The sequence below is a fragment of the Atractosteus spatula genome, chromosome 11 (assembly GCF_055471065.1).
Source record: "Atractosteus spatula isolate fAtrSpa1 chromosome 11, fAtrSpa1.hap1, whole genome shotgun sequence".
Classification (NCBI taxonomy): domain Eukaryota; kingdom Metazoa; phylum Chordata; class Actinopteri; order Semionotiformes; family Lepisosteidae; genus Atractosteus; species Atractosteus spatula.
This window is the reverse complement of record NC_142716.1, coordinates 41,121,278-41,141,866: the sequence shown is the minus strand read 5'-3', so window position 1 is coordinate 41,141,866 and position 20,589 is coordinate 41,121,278. Positions and strand designations below refer to the sequence as shown.

The 20,589-nt window shown below is 36.7% G+C and overlaps 1 protein-coding gene across 1 annotated transcript in view; it reads left to right on the top strand.

Annotated features, from left to right (window-relative positions):
* The first annotated feature begins 3,473 nt into the window (after positions 1 to 3,473).
* rab40b (RAB40B, member RAS oncogene family) overlaps positions 3,474 to 20,589 on the top strand; it is a 48,105-nt gene continuing 30,989 nt past the window's right edge. Inside the window, exon 1 of the mRNA XM_088927503.1 lies at positions 3,474 to 4,442. Coding sequence (XP_088783629.1) covers positions 4,301 to 4,442 — 142 coding nt within the window. The 5' untranslated portion in view covers positions 3,474 to 4,300. The remainder of the gene's footprint in view (positions 4,443 to 20,589) is intronic.

Below are 20,589 nucleotides of genomic sequence, written 5' to 3'. Positions count from 1 at the left end.
GTTGGGCATCAGAAGTTATTGACCACTTGGAAATTGCTCATTACCAAGTAACTTCATGGAAATATAGAACATGAAATATAGAACTGTTTGTAGATAATTTTAGATACAAGTTAATTACATAAAAGCAACAGATGGGAGGCTGCTGTTGTACCTTTGAGAAAGATTGCTCCAGTAAAATGCCCTCCAGTATGAACAGGTACAAACAAACTGGTCAAAACTGAGACATTGATTCAATCAAACCTGTACAGTACTTGTAATTTCAATGTACATTAATCCAATCTGAACCTTATGATAATTGTATGAATAATAAGATTGTATTTAGAAAAAAAAAGTATACATGGCCATTGTGGCCCCTAGAAGCAAGGAGATTATACCACCCTCTGTTTTTAGGGAAGGGCTTTTATCTTAGTTACCAAATTCCCCTTTCAATGCAAATCCCACAAAAAAAGGCAAATAAGATAAGATCACTTTATTAGCCATATACAATTTCTTGCATTAGGAATTTGTCTTTTCACATACCCCAGCTTGCTCTCCATGAGACACACAGACAGGGAGAGAAGCTTGGGGTCAGAGCACAGGGGCAGCTATTTATACAGCACCCCTGGAGCAGTTGGAGTTCAGGGCCTTGCTCAGGGGCCTAACAGAGTAGTATTCATCTGCCAGCTGCAGGATTTGAACCAGCAACCTTCCAGCCACAGGCACAGATCCCTAGCCACAGTGCCACCACTGTAGATATGGTGTGGAGGTCACAATTTGTACAACTGGCAAAGATGTTTTTGCAGGCCAATATATTGTAATAAATTGACAGATCAGTCCTAAGGACAAAACCTATGTAGCAAAACAATAAGATCAAGTAGTTTTATAAATCTGATCCAATAACCAAATGGGAAGAATGGATGATACTAGTATCTTAATTTTCCAAGGACCATGTCCATTCCTGAAGGAATCCAGGGAATCTAATTCAACAACATGGCAGAGCAGCTTGTTCCAGACATTCCTGTTTTCATTCTGAAATGCAGACCCTCCTGCTCTCCACTTATGTCTCAAATTCCAACTTTCACTGTTTATTCTGAAGAATAAACCTCTCACGACTGATTCTGAAGAAACAGGTCCTCTGGGTTAACTTTGCCTTTAGATTTTGAGTAATGAAATCGTTGTATCAAGTCTTCTCTTAGTCTTCTTTAATCAAAAAGAGAAAAGAAAGGGATTCAGTGTCTTTAATCTGTCTTCAAAGGACATTCCTTTAAAGCCAAAAATTAATCTTGCTGCCCTCAGTCAAATTGCACAGAAAGCCTTGAAAATGAATTCTCAAATAGAACCCTGTAGGAATCTGAGATTGTGTACAGTATATTAAAGTGCGGAAATGTGATTACAGATGAGACCTCAGAGTCAGGTAACAATCAGCAGAACATTTGATAGAGCCTTTGTTCCTCATAATTTATATCAAATATCTGTACTCTGGCATAACAAGCTTATTAAATTCGCAGCTGATAAAAAAAACTTTTTAAAGAGCAATGAAAACATGAAAACCTTCGCAAATTCAGTTAATGATTAAAGTTTACAAGAGTTAAGCTCTGCTTACAGGTTTGAAGAATACACATTCTAAATATCAAATGTCTGGTCAAGAAAATATGGCAACGTTGTTGGCAGACAGGAGGTAGTGCTGTCACTGAATCTCTGGGAAAGAATTTTGTTCAACCCCACAGTTTCATTTTTCTCATTTTGTCTCATTCCCCACAGTCTTGAAATGAGAGAGTATTCCTTTTCATGACAATAAAAATGATTTTTAACACATTACTATCACTAGCTGTAGCAGTTGCAATACCTAGATATTGATGGCAAAAAATGGCTGAAAAACTGTAATCTGACTGAATAAATTGGAACAACCTTTGAGCAACATGAAATTACCAAACAAAAAGAATTACTGAAAGAGTTTCCTAACCCTAACTGTCAAGAAGATATGCTTGATATCATTTAGGCACTTGAGTTTTGGGAATTATTGGTTGCATTTTTCTTTAAAAATGGGATCCGTACTGTCTCCTGGTTGACTGCTTTTTCATGTTTGGTCATTATAAAGCAAATACTGTATATGGTTTCAGAAGCCAATATTTACCATATTTCTAGACTCTTTTTTCTGAAATAACTTTAGGAGACCAAAGCTAATGATAATCATAGTCTGTAAGACCACTGTTCAAAGTTCTGCTACCTCATAGTTCCAGTAACACATTGTGTTCGACATGGATCCACTGACAATGCAGATCAGTGAAATTTAGTCTCACTGAAATAGAATGACAGGTTTTATTTTGAACTGCAGTCCTGCCATTTGGTAGACAGTATTTCTTTTCATTTAGGGTTGTAGAAATCTGGAACAAACTACTCAGTCGTGTTGTTAAAGCTGACCCCGTGGGATACTTCAAGAAACCTCTTGGTAAATTCCCTGGCTTCATTAACTAATATCAGCCAAAAAACTAGATAGGTCAAATGGACAGCTCTTGCTGCAAACGTTTTTTATGTGGTTCAGTTTTCAGATACATATGTTTAAAACTAGTTTCTTTAAAATTAATCTTTCCACATATTTGAAAAAAATAATATATAATAAATATGAAATATAAACAAAGTTGAAAGGCGTTCACATTCCTGCTCTGTTGTATCTGCGTTATCTCCGCTACTCTGCCTTGTTTGCATGTAACAGGATCTTGGAATTACACAATATACAGTGCATGAGCCAACTGCTTTCCCTTACATAACTGCCATCAACCGTCCAAATATCATCTAGCAAATCGAACGGTTAGTCTTTAATATTACAGTAGCGGCTTAACATCCATCTGTACTTCTCCACAGGTCTTTAGTGATGCTGCTTAATCCTACAGTTTCTTACTTGTGCCTTTTATATCGGCCAATAGATATTCGCTGTCACCTATACAAGTGCAGTGGTGTACACAGTACCCAACCTGCTTTCTTGTGTATTTTATATACTATGTTTGGATGCGAACAGTTGAAGACAACAGATTGTAAAATCTTGAGGACGCCTTCATCCAGCGCTGTATCAGTGAAAGGCCGGTGACAATTTCCAACAATACTTCACATGGACAGTCCTCTCAGTATTGTTATTAGTACTTAATACTATATTAGCAGGTATTAGCATTAACAGATTTGTAATAGGGTCTAGTAGTTATTTTAAACTAATGGCCATTTTGTGAATACGTATTTTTACAGTCTCTGTGAATGTATTACATATGTTACTTTAATAGCATTGCAAATCAGGATAATTACATTAAATACTTCTGTGGCTACGCGTGCGTCTGTCAAATAGCGGTAAACAATAACAAATAGCACCCCGCCTCCTTTGCAAACTCTGCCACTTGAGCTCCGCCCTACAAGGATGTCCTGCGGGCATTGCCGAATTTGACAAACGTGTATCTTATCCAATGATGTAGAGGAGATACCCTAGCAACTCAGCAGAAGAACGAATTAGAGAGTACATGGGCAGGACTACAGACAGGCTAGTGAAGTATACTAGTGGTGGATCCAGACAGAAGCAACGCATGAATCAAGAGCAGTGTCGTTTGCAGTCCAAGAAAAGATGTTTTTCGAAATGACATTGTTATACCCTTTCGCTCGCGATAACAGAGAACTCGGTCATGGTGAAGTTTTAAATTCTTAGGTAACTTGCGATGCAGTTATTCAAGCATAGGACTGTGAGACAACGGACATTGACTTTTGCTGGCTAAGGTTTCAGCTGACATAATTAAAATATAATTGCAAATACAGTTAATCATTGACGGTCTGGATGTTCTCGTAATGAGGACTTTGCATATTTTATGTGTTCGACTGAGTGATCACCGAGTTTAGTTTATTGCATTAAATTTGACGTTGATGCTGTTTTCCCAATTTTTCTAAATGACATTTTAATTTTGGGTGGTATTGCTATACTTCTACTGCTAGGGTGATTAAACGGACTATATCAGCGTCACTGTGAATGAGAGCTAAGCTACTCCAGAAGGAGACGTCGGAATTGCCTTGTTTTCAATAAAGTAGCATGAAGTATTTTCTAGGTGTAATGCGGTGAAGGAGGTCTTTTGTTTCGGGGAAAAAATAAATAAAGGGGTGAGAAAGTGGTATTCGTTAGGGATCTGGAAAAAAAAGTTTCTGGAACAATGACACTGACGCGCGTGTGAGAACTTGTTCAGTGACATCTTTGCCGCACAACGTCCGTGGGGAAAAATTCACAGCGAAGCGAAGTGAACCAGCAGGTTGCGTTTGTTCCATTATGGGACATTGGAGGTGATATGCCAGGAGGATGACCAACAAGGGTAGTCCCGCAAGGGCTTACGACTTTCTGCTCAAGTTTCTGCTGGTCGGAGACAGCGACGTTGGAAAAGGAGAAATCTTGGCGAGTTTACAGGACGGAGCCAGCGAGTCTCCTTATGGATACAACATGGGTAAGTGTGACTGAACTTGGAAATCAAGGGCTCCGGGGCTTAATGTAATCTTTTTGGGTTATATTCAGTTTCTTAAATAAAATATTATGCCGAAATTATTGTATGATATTTTTTTTTTACAAAGAACGCTTTTGAAATTGAATTAGCGCACATTACGGAATGAAGGTACAGTGAACACAACAAAATCTTGAAGTTAGGCTGTACGCCGACGCGTAGTTTGTTGCTGGTTACATTGTGTCACTTTCTGTAGGTTGTGATGTTTCGAATGCAAAAAGTGTAGGTGATTAAACAGACGTAAACAGCTTGAAAGTGCCTACAGTATTTGCCTGGTTTTAAGCACATTTTTTTGTATTTCAACCCGCCTCCCAAAAACACACATACATGGATGTATGTCATAAATCACAGGTGTGGCTGCCGAGTTATAAGATAATATTCATTTTACCTTAAACAACATTTTTATAGAGTAATCATGCAAACATCACTAGAAATATCGAATGAGTGAACAGTATTTTAAGATGGAAAATACTTCGGTTAACAGTGTGCATAACAGTAAGACTTCAGAAGAGCTGTAGGAATATTTACGGACTCAAGAGTTTGTTTCGGATACGGGCAAAGAATTCAGACAACAAAAACTGAGTCACCCGAAATTTTCAAGCCTGTTTGTGACACAAACAATAGACCTGCACCTGGTGGACACAGGGCACAAAATAGGAAATATATGGTTGCAGAAGGTTTCTCAAATACAGTGGACCAAGGTTATGTAAAGCTTTGTAAGTTCAAAAATGTAAGATCTTTAAAGCTGCTCTGTAACCAGTGAAGGGATTGCAAAAGAGTAGTGAATTGAGGTCCTGATTTAAATTTTGTCAGGACTTGAGCAGCTTTTTTAAGCACAATTTATTTAGCTTATTAAGTACATTTGAGTGGGTCAGCATAGATATGATCTACAATGCTATGTTTCTGAAGTATTTAACCTCAGAGCAACATGGATGGTAAACAAGAGAGGACCTAATATAGACCCTGGGACACACCAGTACCAAGAGCTTTTGTTCCAAAAGTACAATGACCAAGTGATACAAACTGTGTTGTATTGTGCAAATAAGATTTAGATGGACAGAGAACAGTCTCAGTATTGCAAATTCAGTTTTTTCACACATTTAAGATAGATGTTGTGATCAACAGTTTGAAAGGCATCACGAGTATTTATGATTTTATAATGGGCATTACATTGACATTGATGTTTTTCACAACAATGTATGGAGCAAGTCTGAACATTTGGTCAGCCTAATGCTAGGAAATGAGATTACCTTGGTGTACAAAACCCCAACTTCTAAATGTAGAATACATTGCCCATCACTCTACTATGATACCTCCACCAAAATAAAGTTTTACACATTTACACATTCCTCCGTGATCCTTCTTGTGCTACTAACCAATACTTGTGTTCAAATATTGTCAAATGATGTCACTGGAAAACGTAAAAAAACTCAACCCTTTGCCAGTATCCAGGACTTTGTCATCAATAAATCAAACTGCAGTCATGCACATCAGCTCACTTGCAGCATTTCTGGCTGCAAATTTTCCAAAACACATGACTATGATCTTTTCCTAAGCCCTCATATTGTTGCAGTGTGATTAAAGCTGGTCTACCTTTGAGCAAGTCCAGCAGATTCAGTAGCAATTTTAAAAATGCCTCCTTGCTCATATTGCCAAATAAGTATATGGAACCCTTTCTGGTAAAATACTGTCAATCTTTGACTCGATGTCAACCAAAGTATTCTTGCCAGAATAAAAGAGAGAAGCTGAATAGGCCTATACTTAATACGCTATGTCGTATGCAATGGTCCCTTTGAAGTCAGAAATCTTATATTTGGATGAATAGTATTAATTAAATAGTAGAAATAGTATTCAATATTTCTTTCATTGTTGTATTATAATTTGCCAGAAATAGATGTTCTTAGGAAGATTGTCTTGCCTGCTTTCTTTTTGACCTGTAGTGCATTTGGTAGTTAGTAGCTAATTGATACCAAAATCATCCAGTCATTAATTGCAAGAGGCCAGTATACTGACTTCAACATCATGGTTGGGTACCTCTTTCAATACCACCATGGCCCTTTGGGCCTTCTGTGCTGTAATTTGGCTAAGAAGTCAAATGACTTAAGTCTTAATCATTTTCTAAGTGAAAAGTAATTGCAAAGCCTGTAGGACTTGGTTGTTAACTAGGCTGAGGGTGTTGTAGCCATGATTATTGTGTAAAACAATAAAGTTTAAAATCTATATGGTTTCTCTAGGTATATGTCAAAGGTGTAGAGGTGAATTTAATGTAATGTACAGAGAGCATTGAATGCATTCTTTCTGTTGAGTGTGTGATGGCTGATTGAACTAAAAGTAGACACAAAAGCGTTCCGTTTAAAGAAGATGAGAAGCGGGGTGAGATAGCGGCTCAACATCCTTCAGAGAATAAAGTTAGTAGCTTCAAACATTTTTTTTTCACAACAGTCTTTAGATGAGCAGTCTCATTACAACAGTCTTAAAATTGAGAACGATTATGGTGGATTATTAAAAGAACCATATTATTATTTTATTTTTTATATTTATTTTTTTAAATATTACTGGTTCTTTAAGAGTTTCTATTTCAGACACCACAGTGCGTGATTTTGCTTAGATGCCAGGAACTGTAAATTTGGAAAGGATGTATTTCTGAAAACCACAGAAGGCTTCCATGTTCAGCACTTGAGGGATAAAGACTTACTCAATATTGTAAGAGATCCAAAACGGAGAGAAATTATAAACATGTTGTTTCCATGTTGGAAAAAGTGTGCCAAGTTCCCAAAGCTAAAATCTGCTTTGAAGCAGGGGGCATCCTGCTCAGAAGCTCCATTAAAAGGATTTTAAATTTTGTAAGTCTATGTGATATTTGTTTTGCAGTTGTAATCTGTTTTCTTTTATAAATCCTGCATCATTTATAATGCCTTTCTATGAATTGTTTCTTTTCTTTAATTAAAGCTGTGGAGTATGGTGCAACTGGCTCTTAAATCTTTCATTCTTGAGACCATAGTTTATTGCAGGATGAGTCCAAATATTTCAACTTCATGTTTGTTCTGGACGAGTGAAAAAACAAACATAAAAACGGTTTTGTTCAAGCCTGAAATTGGTTAAAGCCAAGGAGTGTTCCAAAAATCAGTATTTCAGAAGAAGAGTGTGAGTTGTTTATAATGACTTATGCACTCTAATATGCATAATCTAATATGTTTTATAAGGTTCATAGTAAAAAAAAAAAACAGTGCTTATTTTCTGCTAAAGCATGATTGTGTAGGCTATTGAAATTAAAAATATTGATCCAGGGATAATTTAGTTGGCATTGTTTTCATGAAAAAAGAATAGGTATTAAAAGAGCTTGTTTGTAAATGAGCAAAAGTAGCAAGAGTATTTAGGGTATGTAAATATTTCATGGTGCAGTATTTTCTAGTTCACTGTTCTGTCACATGAAATATAATCTAAAAAAACAAGTAACCTGTAAAATTTAGCTCGGCAACAGAAGAGTAGTGAACAGATAAATTAGAATTTATGACAGGATGCTCTTTTCTTTTTACACAAAAACATGGTTACTCACGAATGATGTGTTGATGAAGAATTATGAAACAACCAAAAGTATTGCATTTGTGTGACGCGCTCAAACTTGTTGGAGTCGTGAGAAAATCTGGCTCAGAAATTGATTTCCTGACATGGCAGGCATGGCAGTGTCAGTAAAAATACATTTACATCTTTTACTCATGCTTCCCAACTGTAGACATTTACTGCTGCTGTTAAGCAAAACCTGTTAGTGTGGCTTACATGTTGACTTTAGATTTTCTGTGTCCTTGATTCCTAGCTTATTATGGTGCTTGCTCAATAATATTGAAAGTCCTTTTACCGTGCAAAGTGTTTGTCTTAAAAACACCTAGAATGTCGTGTAAGTGTGAATCCAGGTTGTCTGTCAGTATTCAAGGAGCTATTTCTTGTTTCCACATATTTTAAAAATGTCATCTGTTTGTCAGTGCTGTTAGAACTATGCATGTTTTACTCTGGATACATTGTCTGTTCCAGGTGTTTATTTGCAGCTTAAAATTGGAAATTGCTGCCAAGACACATCTCCTTCTCCAAGTGCGCCGATATTGAAAATCTGCGCAAAAGCAATGAACTTTTAATTGAAAATCTGGCCACCTGTGATTTCTCCCTCCCACTGATTAACCTTCAGGACATTTGTGAGTTCTCATGTTTGACTCAGTTCACATTTAGTCAAATGAGTAACTCCTCCTCGGGGAACCAAAACATTAAAGCGACTGACATAATGTAAGTTTGCTGTTCCTTGTTTATTTTTTCTGCATTCAGAAATCTTTGACTTGCTTGTTAAAGTTTGTCTCTGATCTGGTCTTTTTTTAGTTAGGATTTTAGCATAGAAATTGGAATCCATTGGAACTGAAATTGATTGTGCAGTATCTTCCATCTTGCACCACTTCTGTTCTGACAGGGAGAAGGGAATGTTCAAAAAGCAACATATATTTGCACATCGATAAAAACACCTTTGGTGGGCACTTTCAAAGAAGGTTTGAACTAATCTGCATCAGATGTGTCAGACCTGACTTCAGTGCTTTATTGGTTTTAAAAAGCATTTAATGTAACAAATGTAACTCACAACTAAAATAATTTTAAAAAACTCCTTTTGATTCTACAGATGGCAAGCTGGAAGATAATATGACATTAAAATTGTCATTATTCATTATTAGTCTGTAATGGTGGGTGATACAGTTTTAGAAGTTACAGACCAGTGTACTTTGGCAGTAAGCTGGGCTGGTGCTATAAAGAAGGCATTATAGAGAGACAACTATGCACAAAACCATTGCAAAGACAAGACTGGCATTATGTGAGGTCAGAAATATAAAAAGAAAAAATAATTTTGCTTTGAGCTGTCAAAATCCTAGCTTCCAGTCAAACATTGTATCTCAAAGAGACTGTCCTCATTGTTAGGGCAGTTGTAACAGATGAGTCTTTCAACAATTTCTCAAGAAATTGTTGCCGTGTATGATGTTTTTCATCATGCCGCAAAACCTTACCATTCTGCATGGTTTAATAATATAAAAATAATCTTTTTGTAAAAACACTTAAGCCTATAATTTATTGGTGGCTGCTCACTATAAAACTCTGTGCTGTAACATTTTGATACATTTTCTTTGTATCAGCTGACCTAGGTGTACTACGTTCTGATAGTGGCCAAAATTTCCAATCCCTCACCATGCTTCTTATACTGTACATCTACTGTACCTACCTTTTACAATAAATGTGCTGTTTTCTGTTTAAACAACAGTTGACTTTTTAACTACATTGATCAGTATGTAAGTAGGATTTGGCACAGTTCAAAGAAATGTGCTCAATGTGTGTAAAGGGTTCATAAATGCATGGTTTGTAACAATTGTAGTTATAAGACATATAATGTATTAAAATATTTAGAAATATTGTGTTAAAGTTGACACACCTGGTGTTGAACCTTGCATTTCAATGGATGCTACCAGTACAAATCTGAAATACTAACACTGATACAACATACAAGTTCATGATAAAAGTTAAACAGATTGTGACAAATCCACGTAAGAGTGATACAGTAGGTGCAAGCAGCATTTAAACTGTTCTAGATGTGTCACAGCTGTTTGAGCTCATTCATAAGTACATTATTTGGTAGTCTTCATTGAACTTCAATCAAACTCTGAAAGTCATGTATTTGGTCTGCATTGGCATTTTTCCTTGTTTATGCTTAGTTACAGTAGAAATTTATTAGGTGATATAAATTCAATTTTTGCCAACTTTCATCTTATAGTTGACAGCAGCATTGGTGTACCTCTAGATTTTTTCATATATAACGAGAGGAAAACTGAATTGCTGTGAAGAGCACATTTGCCATGCAATCAACTCAATGTTGCTGGTGAATCCTGCTAACAGACAATTCTTGTACAGGTAAAAATGTCTGCGTTCACAAAATTGTTTTTTTCTTTCTAGGAGTGCATTATGTTTGAAATGAAGAATTTCTTTTGAAGAACCATGTAGCCCAATTTTAGCAATTACGTTTAAGATAAGACATTGGTTCACATGTTATCACTGTGTAATTTCATCCATAAAAATGAAGGCCTGCTAGGGATACCCAAATACTTAGAACTACATAAAATCTGCATAAAACCTGAAGACCACAATGTTCCTCCTTCTTACTTTGTGATTGAGCCCTTATTGCTTTATATGTATTTGTATAATTAGAAAAATGCTTTCAAAGCCTGAATCCTTTTGCTTGTATGTAGGGCATGCCTACTACTACTATGATTATATAGTATCAATGTAAAATGAATATTAAGACACATTATGCCTATCTGAAACTATGCCCTCCAGTAACTGAGCATAATTTTCCTGCAGCACAGCTGGAACACCTAAGTTGTCTAAAGTGCAGTAAGATTGCATTCATTTCTGTGTTGTTGAGAAACGCATAGCAGCAATTGCTATGGATCTAGGGATCTGTCTACTCTTTAGGAGTTCAGCCATTGGATTTTATAAATCTTCACAATCTCTTATTATTCACAGTAGATAGAAAAAAACCCTTTAGAAGAAAAACCACCTCATTGTCATTTTGAATCCACAAGATATATTGACATTATAATGTGATTCTCTAAAACCTGATGCCACAGATACAGTGCATGTTTGAACAGTAGACTATAATGTGGCTTTCAGGGCTAAACTGGTGAATGAAACTCATATATTGTTTGCTCTGTCTGAACATTAGCCTTTCAACTCTTCATTTTTTCTTTAAGAGGTTTGAAGTTTATTTTAGAGGAAAAGAAAGAATTAGTTCCAATTAACAAGCAAATACTGGAACAAAATAAAAAATCCCATCTGAAGGTAGAGTCGCTAAATCATTGTAAATATCTAGGGAATTGAAGTATCATGAAATTGAATAAAGTAAGGTTATACCCAGGTTTTCCCATCTTCAGTGGTGAAATTTTAGAAGTGTGGTGATGATGCTAATATTAAACTATTCTTCATAACTAGCCAATATTTCAGAAAACTGCAATGTGCAATTTGAATGTCACCTCATTAAAGCCAATTGTACAGCTATGATGGGTTAAAACACCTACGTACTGTATTGCAAACTTGTTAGCATTGGATTCAGTAATCATATTGCTTTTTAATCAATGCAAGAATTTCAGAGAATTCAGAGAATATTAACAAGTCCAAAAATTACAATTGTGTAGAATCACAGACCAATTAAAAAATTCCAAACATCTCAACAATGAAATAAAGAAGTAGATGAGTCCACAGTACCTATAGAGAATTATTCAACAAAGGTTTTAGGTATGTTTTTTAAAAATGTATTTAAAAAAGAAGCCTAGAAAGACTGAACCAGACTGCTGGATAAAAATACCAACTGAAGGTTATAGTTTCAGTGTCCCCTATTCTATGAATGTACTTGCAATTTTAAGATGAATAATTACAGTAGGTGGGTATCCCAGGCTAGTTAATGACTCTTATTCTCAGGAGCTCGCTCATTTTTAGCCTGTGAAGAGGAGATTTGTTTCTTACAGATGGAATTCTTGTTTCCATGGAGTTTCCTTTTCCTTTGCCTGCTGGTACAAGGCTGTGGTCCTAGTAAAGACCACTGGGTTATTCCATTTTTTTATTCATTTTGATTCAGCCTGGCTTGGTATAGTGAGCTAATCACAAGTTACTTACTGCTGTTTATTCAGAAAGTAATTTACCTTGCCTTTTTTCACTGTATAGAACACAATTCATCACTCATATTTCTTAATACACCAAGGTCTGAATATTTGCAGTGTGTTAGTGTGTAATAATTATAATACCTAGGCTACATATACAATACAGTGTCCAAAATGTCATTTTAAGTTCATGCACATGTTTCCAGTATTCCCTTGATTCAGGTTTAAAGTTTGGCTAAAGTAATTAAGGATAAGTAAATTATAACTACTCTGCTATGTTTACTTCACATTTACAAACAAAAAGTCACAGCCCTGAAATGACCCAGTGAAAGATCACCTTGAGTGTAATTTGCAAACTCTAGCTCACACTCAGCAACTTCAGAGACTCTGTGCCCATAGGCCTGGCTCTGATGAGAAGAATTGGCTTAAAGTTAGGGAACAATTCCTCTCTGCACTGGATTTGGAAAAAAAATCCTTTATGTGGTAGACCTTGAATTAATTACAGAGGTCATTAGGTGACACTGTTATGTTTGGAGACCTAGAAAGCCAGGCATATTTGGTGACTTGTTCTTTCTGTAAAGTCATGAGGTATTTTTGAGCTGCAACAGCTGCTGGCGTATTGAAAATCAGGGAAGCAGGTTGCCCAGGATAGAGTTTAGTCACATGTCCTTTTTAAGGAGAACGGATATGGAAGTGTTTATAAATAGCTCCTTCTTCGGTAACTGAGTGTTATTTCTAACCTGGAAGTGTCCGGAAGAAAGCTGATGTTGCTTCTAATTTTAAACATTTGCATCACTTACGTGTTGGGAGAGATCTTTCCATATTAGACAGCCTGGGTACAGATGCACCTCAAAGAGAAATGAGAAAGCCCTGTATAAGAGCTGATGCTATTTTAAAAATAACGGTCATAAGCGTATATATTTACTGTATTGAAGGCATGATCACTACATGAGCATGAATATAAAAGTGTGTGGTTGTTTTTTTTTAATTTCATATTTCGTAGAATTGTGTGATAGTAGCAATGTCCAGCATACTATAATAGAAACCAAATGATTTAATTTATTCTAATGTAAACTCTGTTTTTCTTTTCTAGTCAGATATGAATTAAGCTGATACCGCTGTTTTGCATAGTGTTTGTAGTAATTGTCTTGATTTTTAAAATGCCATGTTTTAACCATAATAAGCATTTTTATAGTCAGAAGTACATTTCAGATATTTGGCTGCAAGTGTTACACTCAATACACTTTTTAACCTAGCCTCTATCAAAGTAAATTTGCTTTATACTGTATTGTTGATCTATTGCAGGTGATGAAGTCATTTGTGTACATTGGTTGTACCAAGTACTGTAACTTTATAGCTCTTTGAAGAAATGTACCAGATGCCCTTATAGAAAGTTCTCTTTAGTAAATGTCCACAATATTACAGTTTTCCTATGGTTTTATAGTGCTTTGCAGTGTACTGTGTTTAACTCTCTGTGCTTTACCTATTAATGCAGCACGGTGGAGCAGTGGTTATCATTGCTGCCTCACAACACTGGGACCCTGGGTTCAGTTCTGGACCTGGGGTACTGTCTGCATGGAGTTTGTATGTTTGCCTGAGTCTCCTCCCACAGTCCAAAAACATACTGTAGGTTAATTGGCTCCTTGGAAGCTGACCCCGGTGTGAATGTGTGCACGTGTCTGTCCTGGACTGGTATCCTGTCCAGGGCGTGCCCTGCCTTGCGCTGTTTCTTGCTAGGATAGGCTCTGAATTGGAAGAAGTGGATAGAAAATGAATGGATCAATATGAGGTTATTAAGGGTATTAACCAGATACTGTTATTCTGCTAACTATTTAAGACTGTTTAACTAAATACTCCTTTTAATTTTCTGTAATTCTTAAATATAATCCTTCTGCAATTTTATGGCCTCCTTTTTTTTTACACATCTTGCCAAATTATATCGCTCATTATTTTGTTATTGTTAATGTTATTGAAACACAAATTTTCATATAAGCCGATTTAAGTACAAATCGATTTACATAACAGATTGTAATCTTTTTTGCAGTTGGAAAACAAGCTTAACAAGTACTAACAGCAGCAGTGGTTGTACTGTATGTGCAAGACCGTACTTTGATATTGTTATTTTGTTTCAGCTGATGGTAGTACTGCAGTATTTTTTCCTGATAACTTTTCTTGTTCTTTTCCAATGTTTTTTTCCAATATTGTCCTTGGCATGTACTGCTTGTTTTTCTTTTGTTTGTCCCGTGAAGGGCTCATCTGTTGAGTGTATGCTGAATTCCTCCTGGACAAAAAGGGGAAAACGCAGCATTCATCTAGTGCCTTGGTCTTTCTGCTGTGTGTCAAAATGAAAAGGGTTTAGTTGGTTTCATGTACTGTAATTGATCTGCACTATTGAAGTTTGCCACAATTTTCATTTTGCCAAAGTCTCGCAGCACATTTGTTTTCTTCCCTGCTCCCAATTTGAAATTTGTCTTATCGGTCTCGGACCAACAGGAGAGAGCCTAGGGGAGTACAGGGTCAGATTGTGAACGCAGTGCGAGATTAATTGTGCCATTTTACCTGAGCTCTTTAAACCAGTTCTACACTCATGGTTAGGCCAGAGCTGATTGAGTATCATGGGTTTAGACATGAGATTGAACCCCATGTGTACATCATGATGCAGCAGTTGCTTGTTTGCAGAGTCACATGCTCATCCGCAAAATGTGAACTCTCTGGTGTTGGTCCAGACTTTTTTTTTGCAGTCCCACAGATGTAAACAGTTGGACTCTTCTGGCAAAAAAATACTCTCTGCTGGAGACATGACTTTGCACTGTCTGCTTCAATGGACACCAAAGGCCTTTATGGGAAGATGGCTGTACAGTTTTAATAAATCATACCATACCGTAATAATTTAGTGGCAGGCAATGAAGGCTTCAAAAACTGTGTAGGTTTATTGAATGCGTACACATGTGTTTATTTAAATCATACATTTGGTATATATGCAACAGTTATATTTTGTGACAAAAAATAGCAACGTGTTTGTGAAGTGTATAAAGTATAACTTTAGGATTTTAGTTATTTCGTCTTTATGCTTTCAAAGTGCCGAAGGCTTTTATAATTTCTCATTTCTTGAATAGGGATTTAAAAAATATATTAGTTGATTAAATTGACCAGATTTCTAATGATTTCTTTCGTGAGAGATGTGTAATTAGGGATTTATTGTAAGACAGAAAAGAATGATTAATTTACTTGCGTGATGGTCCAATTGGGTTTATGTGTGAAGATATTAATCTTATGGAAAAAAAATGTTAATGTTCTCTCTTAGGAAATCTGGAGCACTAAAGTGGAAATTTAAAAATGGGCTTGTGAAATGGGTTTTAATGAACATGTTGAGGTTATGATCACAGAAGTAATACTCTTCTGTAATGTCAACACTAAATACAGTATAATGTGCTTAAACTGATTTTAACAGAAGTTGTATTTTGTAACCATAAATTTCAGACAATAACCAATAAATTTCAGACAGTTATTAAAGCGTTTGAAGCAGTCTCAAAACAAGAGGCTGCTGAAACACATGGAATTTTATCTTTTATCTGTTTAATCTATTATCTTTTCGTGAATTCCTGGAAAGCACGGTGCAGCTAAGGATGGCAGCTAAATAAGGCAATTTTGCTTGCTATGTGTGTTCACTGTTTTATACATTTTGCATGTTTTCTTTCAGTCTAATACAGTTTATGAATAACTCGAGTGCTACTTTCCAACCTCTGTGTCAGTGGATTCATTTGTGAACAGCAGCTTGCCTGGAAATGAATGGTTAATGAGGGGCCATGTTAAAGATATGGAAATATACACGATTCCACTGATATGCTACTTACGGGTAGCTGACAGCCTCCTTTTCCCTTGGTGCTCCAGGTTTATGGCCCTGCTAGGATATAAACAGCTCTTCGTATTGCATCATCATGGCTAGAAAGAATGAAACCAGATCCCCGAGGTCCCCTCCCTGCTGCTGTAGCTGTTGTTTGTTTTTCCTTGCTCATCAGTTGCATGCTGTTCTGTAAAGGAATTGATTCTTTTTTTAACCACCACCATAGTCTTCAGCCTTTATCCAGTTTTTTTTTCTGTCCAATAAGCTGATGAAGGACTAACCACGGCTCTTGCACAAAAATTTGTCTTCAGCTATTCTCATCCATCTGGCTTCTGTGAACTACCTTTGTAAACCTGCAGGTTCCCGGGTGACCTTGACCCCTCTGTTTTATAAAAGCAGTGAGAGGCTTGCTTTTATAAATTGCTTGATGTCAGAAAGGGTAAAGTCAGCTGAAATACAAGAACAGTAGGAGCAAATTGCCAGTCTTAAATCAACTGAAAGTGTAGTTAGTGGCTAGTTTTGGCAATACATATTTATTATCCCTAATAGTTTCCTACATCTCTTAGAGATTACATACAAATTATTACAGAGATTTTCCTTGAACTGCTTGGGTTGTAGGGTAGCCTTCCTTTGCCAGAGAGTGGTTTCTCTTGAGGCCCAGTGTCCAATTACAGTATTTGTTCTCAGTGCTTGTATCTGTGTCTACAGTGGGTTATGAAAATATACTTAAAGGCAATGATCAGAGCATTGATGTGGTTCAGGTTTTGAATGGACAAAAGTGCCTTTATGAAAACAGTTTACATTTTTCAGTGTTAAGACCAAAGCTGACTTCACACATAAAAATACTAAAGCTCATGTATCAATAGCAATGTGGCCATGAACCGCAGATATTAGACTAGTTGGTGCCACTATTTCCACACATATTCCAACAGATATATCCTAACTGAGACCACGTGTACTTTACAGGGTAACTTTTCATTTCCAAATTAACTGTTTGAATGAATACAGACAGAGAAGATCTATTCATTTTTGGATTTCTTGAACATAAGAGACTTTCAGAGGCTTCAAAATTCATTGTTTACACATACATTACAGCATAGCAACTTGATCTGAACATTCTTTCATTGCATGTGTTCAAAGATGATGGGCCGTACCCTTTCCTATACACTTTCTGTCCCTTTGCAGATGGCTAACAAGTTTATTCATTGCTCTGTCAGGTCAACCGGACAGTTCAGTGTCACTGACTCAGTGGAGGCTGTGCTCTTGGCTCACAAGTAGTACACTACAGCTGAAGCACCTGGTGGGTTGAATTTTACACCCAGGCTAACTAGAAAAATTCTAAATCCTTCTCATGTCATCTGTGCAGTTTGGCAGCAAACAGAACAGTGAGAATTTTCAAGGACATTTTCCATTAACAATTTCTGGTAAATTATTTTTATTTTAATAAAGTGCTAATTAAAAAAATAGACAGAGATATTGTATGTACAAGCATTTTCACATATAATTGCTATGTTTTATAATGGAAATTTATTTTTTCTTTTAGAATACAGGTTCTACAGTAAATACTTCTTTAGGTTTCCATCATTGTATCTCGTTCTACAGTAAATAAATACTTAACACAGTTATTGTAAATCTCAGATGTAATAATGGAATATTGCTGTATAACACATACTAGGTTTTTAATGCAAAGGATTTACAGAAGACATACTTGTCATTTATGTTCCTTTCTGCCTGGTCCTATGCCCATATGGTATTTCCATAACTTGTAAATGCCTAAGTCAAGGAATAAAGAAGCTGTGCAGTTTATAATTAAGTTTTAATAATAATAATTAATAATTGCTTACTCTTATATAGCACTTTTCTGGACACTCCACTCAAAGCGCTTTACAGGTAATGGGGACTCCCCTCCATGGATAATGCGACAGAACGCTCACCACACACCAGCTCTCAGTGGGGAGGAGAGCAGAGTAATGAAGCCAATTCAAAGATGGGGATTATTAGGAGGCCATGATTAGTAAGGGGCAATGGGAACTTTGGCCAGGAAGCCAGGGTTACACCCCTACTCTTTTCGAGAAACGCCCTTGGATTTTTAATGACCGCAGAGTGTCAGGACCTCGGTTTTACATCTTATCCGAAGGACAGCGCCTGTTTACAGTATAGTGTCCCCATCACTATACTGGGGCATTAGGACCCACACAGACCACAGGGTGAGCGCCCCCCTGCTGGCCCCACTAACACCTCTTCCAGCAGCAACCTTAGTTTTTCCCAGGAGGTCTCCCATCCAGGTACTGACCAGGCTCACACCTGCTTAGCTTCAGTGAGTTGCAGGGTGATATGGCTGCTGGCCATATAAATACCATCTTCATTCTCTGTCAAAATCTCCTCTTTAACAAGTGGAATTGAGACAAGGAGAAGAAGGAAATCTATTCAAGACTATAGGCATGTTGTTTGTCCCAATAAGGTAGATTGCAGGGTTTTTGGAGACCTTGTAGAAATTGAATAGGATGCTGAAATAAACATTAGATTTGAATTTAATAGATACGGAGCCCAGTCTGTATTTGAGCTTTTAAGTATGTGACTATAATCAAGAAAACTGTCATACCAAATAATGGAAGTAGGAATCCCTTGGAAGATAGCAGACGAGCCTCTAATTTACTCATTTGTTTCACCCTGAGGTATATCTGAATGTCATTAGTTATTGAGGTGCTAAATTCTTGTTGTTTTCGTATCTAGCAGACCAACTGATTGTTCATGCGTGGGAATCAATCTTGCAGTCCTGATGAATATCTTTTATTTTATGATATCCTTGGATTAAGTTGCTACTACCAGACAAATGGCCTTGTCTTTAACTTTCCTTATGCACTTATATTCCTTTAGGGAATGTGAGACTGTCTTAGGATTCTTTCATGATGGTTCTTAATAAGGAAGTTATTCATTTAAATTTGATTTGCTGCTAAGTTAGCACATTGTGCATCTTCCAAGCTTGCACATAAAGCGCTGTATGACATATCATTTGCATGTCATGTCTTATTTGAAACCCATCCCAATACGGTAAAAATATTTGGCAACAGCTGAGAAACATCATGCAATATTTGGCATGAGCAGGGTGTGTTTATAATGAAGGTTTGCGTTATGGCTTTGGTTTTGGTATACAAATAATTTTAATAGTATACTACTCTCTTAATGTCTTGCTCCCAACAGTAATAAATGGTGTTTTTTTATACTTTTTAAATGTTTCATAAAAATGATTGGACAAGACAACGGCAAAGCAGTTACATACATTATTTCTTATCTGAGACTATAGTAGGGATTATAAAGTTTAATCAGAAGTTGATTATTTCTGTAAGGTTTACAATGAAACCCTGAACTGCTGGATGGCAGTGTTTATGAAAAACATACTTTGGAGACTTGCCATAACTGTGAATACCAAACACTGAAGGTTGGTGGATTACAGAAACATATTTTTGTCACTTCAAACATATTTTCTGCATTGTCACCAAGGAAAGGACAACAAGGAATTTCCAAAAAAGAATGACTTTGCAAGTGCTACTTGAAAAATTATGCAGTGAGAAGGGAAAATATCTTGAGAAAATTCAAAATAATTGGTTTGTCTGTCTAAGAGAAAACAGCTTTCGTATGTTGCAAATTAATGAATTCAAAGTCATGGGAAAGGGCCAAGTGCAGTAATATGCAGTATGTTAAAACATAATTTTAACCTCTTTGTTGGTGTGAACTGTTTCAGGCTTTGTTGGTTTGCTGTATGATTCACACAGAGTCCATCCTATTTCAGATCTTTATTCCTAAAGGTGGAGACCAACATCTACAGCTGTCCATTATTAGCTTATATATCAGCTTTATCCTTATTATGTAAATTAGTAAAAAGTAGATGACTTATCTAACATAGCCCTTTTCTAAACTGTGTGCATGTTTATTAAGCCCCTGTTAATTAAGAGATTAAGGTTAACTTCTACGCATTAAGGTTTTGAGTATATTCAGTTTTGGAGCCTGAGAATTGTATCTCTGTAGTTTGTGGATGGTATTGCCCCTTTGTCTCATCTGACTGTAATCTTTGGCATGTACTGGAGAAATTCACAGCTGAGTGTGCTGCATTCGGGGTGAGTGTCAGCACCTTCAAATCTGAGGTCATAGGAATGGATTTCTCTCACCACATGAGGGAGGAACAGCTGCCCCAAGTAGTGGAGTTTACCTAAGAGTCTGGTTGACGAGTCAGGATAGAGAGAATTGTGAGATTGACCAGTGGATTGGTTGCAGTGGCTGCAGTAACATGGATTTTGTGCCGAACCATGGTGGTGAAGCACAAGCTGAGTTTCTTAGTTTTCTGGTTGATCTATGTCCCTATCCATACCTATGGTCAAGCTTTGGGTGGTGACTGAAAGAAAGTGATTCCGAGTACAAGTGGCGGAAATGAGGCGCCTCTGAAGGGTTGATGGACTTACTCGCCGTGAGAGGGTGAGGAGTTCGGCAGTGTGGAAGGGTGTTGGAGTAGAGTCACTGCTCCTCCAGAGGAGCCAGTTGAGGTGGCTTGGGCTGATGAGTAAAAAGTAAACTGTTAATT